The 14,359-nt window shown below is 34.8% G+C and overlaps 1 protein-coding gene across 3 annotated transcripts in view; it reads left to right on the top strand.

Moving 5' to 3' along the window:
- Positions 1-14,359, top strand: part of PTPRQ (protein tyrosine phosphatase receptor type Q) — a 238,146-nt gene that overhangs the window by 100,717 nt on the left and 123,070 nt on the right. For all 3 annotated transcript variants that reach the window (XM_074402503.1, XM_074402504.1, XM_074402505.1), the window contains 2 exons: positions 1,287-1,428; positions 4,146-4,415. In XM_074402503.1, the coding sequence (XP_074258604.1) occupies positions 1,287-1,428; positions 4,146-4,415 (412 nt within the window). The remainder of the gene's footprint in view (positions 1-1,286; positions 1,429-4,145; positions 4,416-14,359) is intronic.

The following is a 14,359-nucleotide window of genomic DNA, read 5'->3' as shown; positions in this document are numbered from 1 at the left end:
AGTATGATTTGTAAATAGTAAGCAGAAAAGAATGATGAAATAAAGAGATTCAGTAAGCCCCAGTAAGTCAATGAATTCCTAGAGATTATTTTAAAATAGGATCCTAATTGTAAATTCCCCAAGAGTTAATATTCTTATTAAATTTCTGTTACTGAAATGTTTAATAAATAATCAATATGGCTTATACTTGTCAGATATAATGTAAGATTCTTACACTTATACCAGATAGGAGATTATCTTCTCTGTCCATAATGATAATTGATTAATCTTAACTGCTTTCTTGGTTGGGACAATTATCTTTGAATGAAAACTGTACTTAATGAGTTTTTTTTCTATGAGAAATCATATTTCTCCTTAAGCAACTATGATATTCTTTTGTTCCTTTTCTCATTTCTCTAAAAAATTGTGTCAAATTAGAAACTTAGGAATTGCATGGGAAAACTCCCAATTTAAGTTTCATGGAAGCTAGATATTTTAAGCTTATTATTCACTGCTTTACTCACAGTGTCTACATAAAATAGCTGAAGAATAAATTTAATTTACACAGGAATGCTGTGGGTATTAAAAATAAATTTAGATGAGTTCAGAAAAATCAAGTATCTTTGACCATCCACAAGTTGGATTTAAATTGCAAACTGTAATTATAGCAGACTGAAAAAAAAAAAAAGATTATATAATTCCAAGTAAAAATCAGGAAAACAAGTGAAAACAAAACACTGTTTTTTAAAAAAAGGCAATTGTAGGCCAGGCATGGTAGCTCACACTTGTAATCCTAGATTTTAGGAGGCTGAGGCTGGCGAATCACCTGAGGTCAGGAGTTCAAGACCAGCCTGGCCAACATGGCTAAACCTTGTCTCTACTAAAAATTACAAAAATTAGCCAGGCATGGTGGCAGGCACCTATAATCACAGCTACTCAGGAGGCTGAGGCAGGGAGAACTGCTTGAACCTGGGAGGTGAAGGTTGCAGTGAGAGGAGATCGTGCCACTGCACTCTAGCCTAGGGAACAAAGCAAGGCTTCGGTTCAAAAAAAACGAAAAAAAAGGTGTAAAAAAGGCAATGATGAGGTTCTTCAGGGCAAAGAGGGTGCCCAATTCGTCCTTACATCTTAAGCTGAGCACACTCTATAGCATTAAAAAAATGCTAGTATTTATTTTAATTTAAAATATCCGTGCTTATTAAATTATTTGTTAAATAGAGAAGGAATAACTGCAATGAAGATATTCCAATGATGAACAAATTTTTGACAATGCATTGGGACTAATAATTTTTTTTTCTGCTTTTCAGAATATATCAGGTTTTCAAACTGAAGCCAAACTTGTTGGACTGGAACCAGTCAGCACCTACTCTATCAGTGTATCTGCCTTCACCAAAGTTGGAAATGGCAATCAATTTAGTAATGTAGTAAAATTCACAACCCAAGAATCAGGTTAGAAGCAGTTTTGAGCCTAAAATATTTCATTTTATATTTTTAACACCTTTCTCTTTTTTTTCTTAGTTTAGATGATAAAGTATCATTATTTAAGAGTCTATTCAAAGGGAAATTGCATTTCAGTGTTTTACGTTTGAAATAATATGCTGTATGTGTGTTTGTACATATATATTTACACATTGTTTTTCCTTTTGAACTGAAGAAGTTGAAATTAAAAAGTAGTTTAGGAACAAAATAGCCTTCTAGATATCTGTGAAAATTATCTAATTCTTAGAACTATTTGAGACAGCTGGGGGAAAAGGGGACAATGAATGAACAGTCACTTTTAACAGGCTGATTTATATTCTTAAGAAACAATATATATATAATTTCCTTTTAAGAAGATGAGTTGTGACATTTGGAGAGCAAGAGCCATTGCATAAACCGCCTATGCTCCCATCATCTCGTCTTTACCATGTGGAGGGCACTGTTAAATAACACTGACCTAATTCATCAATAGCTTACCTGCTGTGTCACACATGTATACATGACATACCTTGCCTTTGTGTGTACACGGAATAGTTTTTATTTATGACTTATTTAATGTTGGCTTAGATATGTACTTCTCTTTTTCTCAACTGGACCATACATTTAAAGATACCTCTTCTTAATTTTTTTTTTTTTTTTTTTTTTTTTACTTCTGTCAATGTTTACTGAATGAGCACAAGATCCCATTCTAGTCATTCTTCTTAGCAGCTCTGGATGCACTTCCTGGTATTTTAGTGAATTTCAAAATTGAGATTGTAGACCACTGACTGCTAAATTAACCACTTTTGCATTAATTTATGACTACCTGAGACTTTTTTCCCATAGCATTCCTGCAAGAGAGGCAAAATAAATAGCATTTATAGTGGATAAAAGTACATGCAGTGATTGTCTGGGTTTGAATTTGAGCCCCATGACCTACTAGTTGTACAATCTTGGCAAAGGCTCATGGCTCTCTGAGCCTCTGTATCCTTAAGTGAAAAGAGACACACATTAGCAGTAGCCATTTCATAAGGTAGTTGTCAAAAATATTTGAAAAGATCCATGTAAAGCACTTCATAGAGTATTAGATACACAGTAAATGCCCCCTAAATATTACTATTGCCAACATTCCCATGTTACAGATGAAGAAGCCATGATTCAGGCAGATTAGATGAAAAAGACCTTGAGAACATTGGTGAAGAACCTGACTAGAACATTGGCCTTCTGACTTCTAGTGAAGAGTGGACATGACTATAGGAAATGCAGGTTGTAAATGAGTGATAGGATATAAAAATGTTCAACCCATAAATCAAAAAAAATTAACAATATTTTTATATGTGGGTAATAAGAATCAAGGCTAATCTTGTAGAAAGTGCTCTGTTAACCAATAAATATTTTTGTCAGTAAGATAAAATTGTACCACAACATTCTATACTCTGATTAGTTAAATAAATAAAATTTTCACCTTTAAGTGTTATAATATTACTGACTAATTTTTTGTTTTGAGGTTCACAAAATCAGGAAAATAGATATTCATAAAAGCTGGATTTATAAGCTAAAGTTCAGCAAATTGTCATCTGTCTTGTAACTTATTTTATTAAAATGTTGTTTATGATTTTGAAAACAAGGAAGTGAATAGTTAATAATACTTAATTGCTAGATCCCTTGATCAGCCCAGAAATTACCTTTTAAAAAATTTTAAATGCAACACCTTCCCTAAGTATTCCCCTTTAGTACTGGTGTCTTTATCTTACAGAAGAAGAAAAGTTTATAACAGCTCAGTTTAGACCCAGGTAAAGCAGTATAGGCAGGTGAGAGACCACCTGAGTATTCTTTAAGGCATTATGTTTTACATAACGGCAGCAAGTTATTTTATTTCAATTTTCATTGTTTGTAATCCACAAATTGACTGTGTCCCAATTTTTCTTCTACCGTTATCTTTTACTCTGACAAGAAAAGTTATTCTAGTAATACCAACTTTAGGGGACATTGGCTAATTGGACATTTCGTGGGAAGTAATCAGTCTCAGATCTCTAATGTGCACGTCACTTTGGTGGGCTGAGATGCTGTTCTTTAACCAGGTCTACCAGATATAACGGATCTCTGAAAAACTGGGTTACTTTCAAGTAAATTCAGAGAGGCTCCAGAAAATAAGGCTGAGACTCCTTAAGTCTTCCTTCCAATGATGTCTATGAAAGGTACTTAAAGATGAGATCTTCATGAAAGAAGCCATCCCAGTAAAAAATCATTACCTTTAAATTAGTTAGGGGTTTCCAAGTTCTGTGAAGCTCAGATTTGTCATATTAGGGAGGCACCTGCATGTATGTTTTGTATAAAAATGTTCCACAGTATTGCTAAGGTTGTTTCTTTCCGATTAAGAGAGCAGTTATCAAACACTGCCTGGGCCTGGGCTTGAGGCTACACATTTGCTTCTGAGCTTTTGAGGATGTGATTGGTGCTTGGACCTGGAAGATATTCAGTGACTGGTTCAATATTGTAAGGATTAATAAAATAGCATAAAAAACAAGTCAACAGCCTTTTGACTCAGTCTATGTTAATGACTTTTTAAGCACACATTGAAAAATTGATATATTAAATATTTTTCTAGTTCTTCTAAACAGAATTTTATCTAGTTATCACATAATTTAATCAATTACCTACTTACATGTGTATACGTTTTAACTTTGGGCTTATGTTTATTTCTTAAGTTCCAGATGTTGTGCAGAATATGCAGTGTATGGCAACTAGCTGGCAGTCAGTTTTAGTGAAATGGGATCCACCCAAAAAGGCAAATGGAATAATTACCCATTATATGATAACAGCTGAAAGAAATTCTACAAAAGTCTCTCCCCAAGACCACGTTTATACTTTCATAAAACTTCTTGCTGATACCTCATATGTCTTTAAAGTAAGAGCTTCAACCTCAGCTGGTGAAGGTGATGAAAGAACATGCAATGTCAGCACACTACCTGAAACAGGTAACTAACGTGAAACAGGTAACTAATGTGAAACCTTTAATTATTTGGGGATTGGGTCAATACCACCTGCAAACTGTATAGCATATTTATCTAAAGATATAAACTACAATTTAAAAATATGACACAGACTTTTTTATCCCATGTGTTGCTTAAGTGCCAGCTGTGTACAACCTTAACCCTTCTCCAAAACATTGGGAGATTGAGGGAGGAAAAAAAGAGAGAAAATCTGCTTTAGTGTATTTCCACAAATATAAAACCTTGACTTGCTAAATTATACTTTACCATGATTTGAAAGAAGGAATAAACATGTAAACCGTTCATGTATATCTTGTTTTGTCTTAATTGTTTTTATGGAAATCTAGATGTTTCCCTGAACTATATGGTTGAAGTATATCAGACTCATTTCCATGTATTTTCCCCTTTATACCAGCCTTTATTTTTCATGCTAGTTGAATAAAATATCCAGGTCTTTAAGCTTTAGTTCACAAGAAGAAACTCTCACCTTCCCTAAGAAGTGCTCTATCCTACGTCATAATATCCTTCATCCTATTTTCTTCCATATTCTACCTGCTTATGTAAATTAAAACCTGATTATTTCCTTATAACACCACTTTCCTGGATGCATGTTCTAACGGGCACTGTGGATATTGGCATAATTGTTAACTTCTGGCACATTCAAATTCTTTATCTTGGAAACGTCTTTCAACCTGTCTCTCCCTTGGAAATCCTCATAGCCTAATTTTACTTCATGTTTTTATCCTGGAGGCTGTATACCTAGAACATCAAGACATAGTCTGCCTTCTTTCTGATTTCAGCATCTAACTCAGCATCCTTTCCTTCTCATTCTTCCAGTGCAACATTTTTTCAGACTATAGTCTTTCTCTTTCCAGAATGGAGCAGTTACATTTCAACACCACCATCTCATGCTCCTTAGATCTCATACCTTGTCATTGTGACGTATCCTCCAGGAAGAGTCCTCACTCTGAGAAGACCACGTTGTTTCCCCCCCCCCACCCGACCCAAGATGCTGGCTGCTAAATATTTCTAAGAAAAAAATAGAAATGATTCTACTTTGTTTGTCTATAAATTCATCATCCTTAATTGTCCCAGCTACTCCACAGTCTTCTATGTATCTGTTATTTTTACACCATAGGAAATAGGTTCATAGGAATACTCTCCATTCCATATGAAAATTGTTCTCTTTCTGAACCTAGTCTGTTCCCCCATCATCCATATTTATTGTTATTTTACTAATAATATCAGCTATATTGATATGCCCTCCTTCCATCAAAAATTTTACCCATGTCTTTATTCATGCCCTCCACATATCTTCTCTTAAGATGTCTTTGCCTTACTCTTTCAGGATCTAGCTGTTCATTTTCATTTTAATATTATGTTGTCTCTAGAACATTACTCTATCAATTTATTTTAATCTCTCCTTCATTTGTCCTCTTTTTCTTGCACATCCACTCAAATTGTTTAATTTTTATTTTGAGACAGTCTTGCTCTGTCACTGGGCTGGAATGCAGTGGTGCAATCTCAGCTCACTGCAATCTCTGCAACCTCTGCCTCCCGGGTTCAAGCGATTCTCCTGCCTCAGCCCAGGAGCTGGGACTACAGGTGCACACCACCACACCCAGCTAATTTTTTTGTATTTTTAGTAGAGACAGAGTTCCACCATGTTGGCCTGGATGGTCTCGATCTCTTGGCCTTATGATCTACCTGTCTTGGCCTCCCAAAGTGCTGGGATTACAGGTGTGAGGCAGCGTACCCGGCCAAATTGTTGAAAAATTTCAACTGAAGACCTGGTTGGAGTATCAATGGAATTTGTGTTACATGAAATCGCTGCCTTTTTCTCAGTTTTCTATGCCTCTTCTTGACAATCCATTGGACCCAAACCCTCATAGTTTTATATAATTCCTTACTTCATTTCTTCTACATACAATCAGGTCTTATCAATTGAATTTTCAACATGGCTCTGCAATTTGCCCCTTCTCCACCATGTCCACTACCAGTGTATATTAGGAACCTTGTTGCTTCCTGTAATAACATCCTAACTAGCCTTATCATCCACACTACTGTAGCCTAGTCATAAGTCTCATCTTTCCACCTACTCACTTAATTGAATTAGACCATTTATGCATTGGCAGTTATCTGAACAATAAAGGTTAGACATGTCAAGTTGGATACCTGAAGCGCAGAAGTAATAATGAAAGTCATGTGGAGGAGATGGGCTAGAATACTCCAAATGTTTTACTCATTCTCATTGTCTAGAAAATATCCTAGAATTCATCACTAATTAGAATTTGGTTTCTCTCTAACTTTTTTATTCTTATATACTTTTATTGTATCTTCTCCTTTTCATATAGCTGATGTCTCCAGCTAACCTTCATTTATTTAGCACATGATTTCACTATTTCAGTATTTCAACTCAGAAAACATTTATGAAGTATCTAGTATGAACTAATAATTGACTAGATTCTCTTCTTTAAACATATTCAACCCTGTTTCATCATGAGCTTGCTTTGCTTCTCTTAGCTGTATTATTATTTTCCCTTTCTATGACACATAAAATCTTACTCATTTTTAAAAGCCCAGCTTAAATGTGCCTTCTTTATTAAAGCCTTTAATGGCATTTCTGGACTTCATCCCAGACTTGCTGACTCATAGCCTCAATGAGTGAAGCTTAAGAATTCATATACTTCAGAATCTCTCTAGATAATTCTGATATTCTGTACGTATTGGAGAGTACTGAAGTAGATTACCAGGAACTTTTGAGGACAAGAAAACACTGTCAGAAAGGTCCATCAAGGGGTGACAGGTGTTTTCCCTGTGGGTGGCCAGCACATCATTGCTATGTGTAGTCTGTGAGAAGAAAAAATGTTCAAATGAGGCAGGTGGTCTGCATCAGGGTGGTCTAGCACCAGGTAAAGTGCTCTTGGATCATTGGACAGGAGCTGAGTCTTTGAGAACTGGCAAATAAAATACAAGACAATGTATCTGAAATAAATGAGAGATTCAGGAAAAAGGCAGAAGATATTAGGTTGGTGCAAAACTTACTGTGTTTTTTGCCATTGAACGGAACATCGAGTACACTGGTACTCAATGTGGCAGCTTAGACACAGGAATGAAGCAGGAATTCAGTTAATAGAACTGAGATACACGATTCAAATAGCAATGTGCACCTAATATAGAGCCACCTGAATTTAAGGTCCAGGTCTTTGCTAAAAAGAAAAAAAAAATCTAATTGGAAAATTGAATTCTATCTTAACTCAGGATTAAAAGGCTACATATGTGTAGACTGAAGGGATTCTAAATCAGAGAATTAGACAGTTACTAAACATATTGTACTATGAAATATGTACTTTCCTATGACTGAGGACCATTACTTCTCAAAGCTTGAATTCTGCATCAGAATGTGCGGCATTATGGCACTGTTTTAGACTTATGGAATCAGAATTTGGGAATTAGATCTTCGTTGAAACAAGACATGTGAATATTACAGTGCTGAATTTGGGAACCACTCATTTTCATTGTAAACTCTTTGCTTGTAGGAACCATGTCTTATTTGTCTTTGTTTTACTCACAGTTTCTAGCAGAAAGCCTTGGGCGTCGTAGGCATTCAAATGTTTGTAGAAGAAAGAAATGAATTGTTTTCTTCTAAAATTCATTATTTTTCATAGGGGTTTTTACTCCATTGCAATATATTATTTCCACATTCCCATTAGGCAAAATTATAAATACTTTCCCTTGTGTAAATATAAAAATTAAGGAGAGTCATTTATATAAAACATGAGTATTAATTTATTTTTATATAAAATATTTATATAAAATATTAAATTTAAATTAAGGAGAATCATTTATATAAAACATGAGTATTAATTGCTGCTTCAAAAATATTTTGATTTTTATCTTTAAAATTGTTTTGCATTTAGTATGTAATTATTTTTATTACAATATTTATTAGGTAATTAATTTCATTTTATATGGGTTCACATGAATTGTTTGTTGATAAGAGGTTTGTAAGAACTGGGAATTTATTGTTCAGATTGGAAACAGTTTTACAGCCTGTTGCATACTTCTAATTTATGTGGTCTAAGATTAGTCACAGTGTATAGCCAGCTCTGAGTCACTGACTCTGTACTTATTTTTGACATAAAGTGAAATCAAATTTGGCTCATTCTCTCACTGCCTAGTGTCTGACCTTAACATTCCTTCCAGGGACTATTGGGCATTTTTTTTCAATGTAAACTTGGTCATATCTGGATGCAGCTAAACATGTATCGTGACAATTGAATTTATGAGGAGATTAGTGTTTGGTGTCTAAGCTGGTTCCATTGTCACAGTCAGACATGTTGAAACAGGGCAGTAAAGCTGAAGGCCTCCAAACTTGATTCTATATTTTAACAGCATTTTATGCCCAAATGTATCATATATACCAATAAAAATAATACAGCAAGTCCATGTGCATGAAGTACTTAAATTTTGGATCTTGAATTGATTCAAAATGCACTTATCCATATTATTATCAAAACTTAGCATAACATGGATGGACTTGGAGGACAGTATGTTAAATGAAATAAGCCAGGTACTGAAAGACAAACTTCACAGATTCTCACTCATTTGTGGCAGCTAAAAACTAAAACAATTGAACTCATGGAGATAGAGTGTAGAATGATGGTTACCAGAGACTGGAAAAGGTAGGAGGGTCCAGGAGGGTAGGAAAAGTGGGGATGATTAAGGGTACAAAAACACAGATAGAATGAATAGGGTCTAGTGTTTGATAGCACAGCAGGGTGACTAGTCAATAATTTCTTTTACATTAAAAAATAACTAAAAAACTGATTAAAATTTTTGTGAAACAAGGAAATGATAAATGCTTGAAGTGACGGATACCTCATTTACCCTGATGTGATTATCATGCATTGTATTCCTGGATCAAAATATCTTATGTACTCTGTAAATATCTATACCTACTATGTACCCATAAAAGTTTAAAATTTAAAATTAAAAAACAGTTAAATCTAGTAAATGTTTGGATTGAATATTTGGTTTTAAAAACTTGGTCTTTTGTGGAAGACAAGTTTATAGTTTGGGTTAATTCAGAGCTCTTCCAAGTTCCATAATTTAGAATCAAAAGAGAAAAATAAAGTACTTCCTTATTTTTGCACTTTAGATGCAAAAAATTAATTTAGGAAAAGTAAAATGTGCATTTGTGGTTTTTAGGGGTGTTCTTTTCTGCATTGATTTCTTTATTAGCTTTTTCTCCAATGGAAGGTATCAGGCATATAAAGTGATCCACTGGAAATCCACTAAGCTTGCAAATATATTAATGCTACATTATAATTTACCTGGATTGTATTCAATTTAATTCTTAATATCATCATCATCATCATCATTATTTTGGAGATAAGATCTCACTGTATCACCCAGGCTGTAGGGCAGTGGCATTATCTCAGCCCACTGCAGCTTCAATCTTTTGGGCTCAAGTGATCCTCCTACCTCAGCTTCCTAAGTAGCTAGGACTACAGGTGTACACCACCATGCCCAGCTAATTTTTTTGTTTGTTTGAGACAGGGTCCCACTCTCTTGCCCGGCTGGAGTGAAGTGGCACTATCTTGGCTCATTGCGGCCTCCATTTCCCAGGTTCAAGCAATTCTCATGCCTCAGCCTCCCAAGTATTTGTGGTCATAGGTATGTGCCACCACACCTGGCTAATTTTTGCATTTTTAGTAGAGACAGGGTTTTGCCATGTTGGATAGGCTGTGTCTGGAACTCCTGACTTCATGTGATCTTTTGCCTCAACCTCCCAAAGTGCTGGGATTACAAGCATGAGCCACCACTCCCAGCCTGCCCAGCTAATTTTTTATTTATTTTTGTAGATATAGTCTCACTATATTGCACAGGCTGGTCTCAATTTCCTCCTTCTGCTTCAGCCTCCCAAAGTGTTGGGATTACAGGCATGAGCCACAGCAGCCAACCTAGTTTATTTGTTAAATAAAATATTTATATATTTTATAAGAATTTATAAAATTATTATATACCATTTAATAGATTGAATGTGGGCAGTAAAAGTGTTGCCCTTCCATGGCTACAAATTACTGCACTAAATCAGAAGTTCACTTTTCGTTTGTATCCTATTTGCATAGCTTTCCTCACCCATCTCCTGAATTAAAATTTGAAGTAAAAGATGCAGGAAAAATTGCATGATTCTGGTTGCTCTTAAGCAAGTGAATTAAAACATTCAATTTACCAGTGGGTAATCAATAAAAGCACAAAAAGTATTATAGTTGCCTGTCACAAATCAGAAGGAAATAACTATTAGTATATCTAATTGAAATTCAGGTGTCATATAAAATATCTTTTCTATAGACTTAATTATTAAATATAATATTTTTCTTAAGAGTGAACATCAGATGAGGAATATTTTTTTTACACTTCTTGTAGTGCAGTGGACAGTTGACCAATATATAATTATTCACTGCTTGCTATGTTCAGGTTCTGGGGTTAGGGTTCAAGACCCAAGTTTGAGTGCCAGGTGGCATTGAGGATCTCTGCCCTACACATCCAAATAACTCCATTATTATAATAAAAATATATACAATATGCATAAAACAATTAAACACAAACCTACGTAATATATTGGTCAATTTTGTGGCTTGAAGATTTTTTTTTTTTTTTTTTTTTTGAGACAAAGTCTCATTCTGTTGTCCAGGCTGGAGTGCAGTGGCACAATCTTGGTTCACTGCAACCTCCGCCTCCTGGGTTCAAGTGATTCTCATGCCTCAGCCTCTTGAGTAGCTAGGGCTACAGGCCTGTGCCACCACACTGAGCTAACTGTATTTTTGGTAGATACAGGGTTTTGCCATTTTGGCCAAGCTGATCTCAAACTCCTGACCTCAGGTGATCTCCCCACCTCAGCCTCCTAAAGTGCTGGGATTGCAGGCATGAGCCACCACGTCTGGCCTTGAAGATTTAATTAAATAAAAATTCAGAAGAAAAAGATTTTATTGAGGCTTTTTTGAAGGGTGAAATATGAATTGGATGTTGCTTATTGATAGCTTTCAAAATTGCTTTCTATTAGAAGTTATAAACCAATAATCTAATTGAAAGAGGATGATATAGCACATATTTGTCTTGAACCTTGAATTTCATAGAAAAGTACACTAATGTTTACTTAGATAATCTGATATATAGCAATAAAAGTCAAGTTTCTAAATTTTTTTTTTTTTTGGTTTATCCTCAGTATACTATGAAAAAAATGCCAATTGTACATATCAAAGAACATTCCTCTTTTATTGGAAATAACTTGGATGGTGAGGTTAAGGATATCAGAGGAGATTATGGGTTGGCTAAAGTACTCATGGCAAGCCACCCTGTGATACCCTCACTATTCATGAAAATAGATTAGTAGATAGAGGAGAATAAATAGGAATTTCAAGATACAACAAGAGAAAACACGTAGTAGAGAAAGGAAGTACAAGGGGTCAGGCCGAGATAGAAGCTTGACTAGAGAGGAAGGTATTTTATTACAAAGAGTGTAGGCGGGAAAGTTGAATAATTGAAGTAGACCCCACTTTCTCTGCTCTTAGTTTGGCATGACTGTCCCAGAAGTTTGAATCTGTTATAATAGAAAATCAGGAACTTGTGCTAAATTTAGAGAAGAAAACAACATAAGTAATTCTAAAACAGTGATTGTTTTTGGCCATTTTCCTGAACACTGCAGAAGTGTCTTTAGATGGAGAAGAATTTGTTCATTACATATTTACTGAGCCTCCTAAGTCATAAAGAATAAAATCTCCAGTCATTTCAATGGTCCTTCTTTTCAATCCAGTATTTTCTTCCCTAGTTATGTCACTTCTCTTATCTTGAAATTTATCCTCAAATGCTACATCTTCTAATTTGCAATTCAACATCCTTCCTCTCAGCTAGAATTTTCCATCCTTCTTTTCTGCTTTACTTTTCTCTGTTGGATATATTATATGTACCATTATCTGTGGGTTTGTTCTCACTACAATATATGCTGCATGGGGACAGAGATGTTTCTTTGTTCAAAACTATTTCCAGTGCCCAGAAAAGTATCTAACATACAGTGATAATAAGTATATTATTATAAATGAATGAATCAATCAATGTACAGTCCGAGAAGAATGATAGGCATACAGCAAACACCAAGTATGCAAATGCTGGATGTCTTAAGTAGAAACCTGCAGTCACAAAATATTTTTTAACAATTATATATTAAAACATGAGAAAGGCATGTCTTGAAGAATATATTTTCTAATTAAACTTGTAAAGATAGCTATAGATTCAAATGTAGTTATGAGAAATAATACAGAAAAATCCTGTGTATCCTTTATCCATTTTCTTCCAGTGGTAACATCTCTCAAGTAGTGACATCTTGCAAAACTGTACACAACTAGTATATCAGATAGAGAACATTTCCATCAGAATATTTATTCCTGTTGCCTTCTCGTAGACCCAATTCCTGCTCACCATCCTGGCAACTCTCCTCATTCTGACCCCTTGGATACCACTGATCTATTCTCCATTTTCTATAATTTTGTCATTTTAACAATGTTTTTTAAGCAGAATTATAAAATATATAACCTTTTTTACCCAGAAAAATTAACAGGATAACAGGACATTCAACCAAGTTTTTTTTTTTGTGTGTAGCAATCTTTAAGTCTTGCTCTGTCATCCAGTCTGGAGCGCAGTGGTGCAATCTTGGCTCTCTAAAACCTCCACCTCCCAGGTTCAAGTGATTCTCCTCCCTCAGCCTCCCAAGTAGCTGGGACTACAGGCACATACCACCAGGTCCAGCTAATTTTTGTATTTTTAGTAGAGATGAAGTTTCACCATGTTGGCCAGGTCAGTTTGGAACTCCTGAACTCAGAAAATCTGCCTACCTCGGCCTCCCAAAGTGCTGGGATTATAGGGGTGAGCCACTGCACCGGGATTTTTTTTTTTTTTTTTTTTTTGGTATGGATGTACCACAGTTCCCTTAATCATTCACTGGTGGAAGGACATGTGGGTTGTGTTCATTTTGTGGCTATTAGAAATAAAGCTTCTATAAACACATGTGCACAGTTTTTGTAGGAACATAAATTTTCCTATGTCAAGGATATATACTGAGGAGCACATTGCTGGGTCATATGGCAGCTGCATGTTACGTTTTTTTAAGAAACTGACAACCTGTTTTCCAAACAAGTTGTACCCTTTTAAAGTCACACCAACAATGTATGAGCTATCCGGTCTCACACATAGGTGTGTAATGATATATATCATTGTGGTTATAATTTGTGTTTCCCTGATGGCTAACATTCAATAGCTAATCGAATGTATTTTTTCATGTGCTTATTAACCATCTATATATCCTCTTCCATGAAATGGTTATTCATTACTTTTGCCCATTTCCTCATTGGATTGTTTTATTGTTGAGTTTGGGGAAATTTTTAATCTATTCTAGCTGCTTATTTTTGTTAGATATATGGTTTGCAAATGTTTTCTCCTAAGCTGTAGCTTATCTTTTCATCCTTCTAGTAGGGTCTTTTACAGAGAAAAACTTTTTAATTTTGATGAAGTCCTATTTATCAATTTTTCTTTTAAAAAAATTGTGACTATGGATGTCTAATTGCTGTACCACCACTTGTTGAAGGAGCTATCTTTCCTCCATTGAATTCCTTTTCCTTTTGAAGCTTAGTATGTTGCTTGAAACTATGCTTGTTAATACTGCATAATGAAAATGTACAAAGAATAATGTTGTAATTTAAGTTAGATTACTTTATATTTAAGTTAATTATGTTCATTGATAAAAACTCTTCAGATTTAAATATTCCCAAATATTTCTTAGCTTTCTGACTGAAACAACCATCAGTGAATATTACCTTACTTTAGAAGGTATTGATATACATTTGAATTAAATTCAATTTTTCAAAATAACT

Source organism: Saimiri boliviensis, chromosome 7 (assembly GCF_048565385.1).
Source record: "Saimiri boliviensis isolate mSaiBol1 chromosome 7, mSaiBol1.pri, whole genome shotgun sequence".
Classification (NCBI taxonomy): domain Eukaryota; kingdom Metazoa; phylum Chordata; class Mammalia; order Primates; family Cebidae; genus Saimiri; species Saimiri boliviensis.
This window is presented reverse-complemented; position numbering and strand designations above follow the sequence as displayed.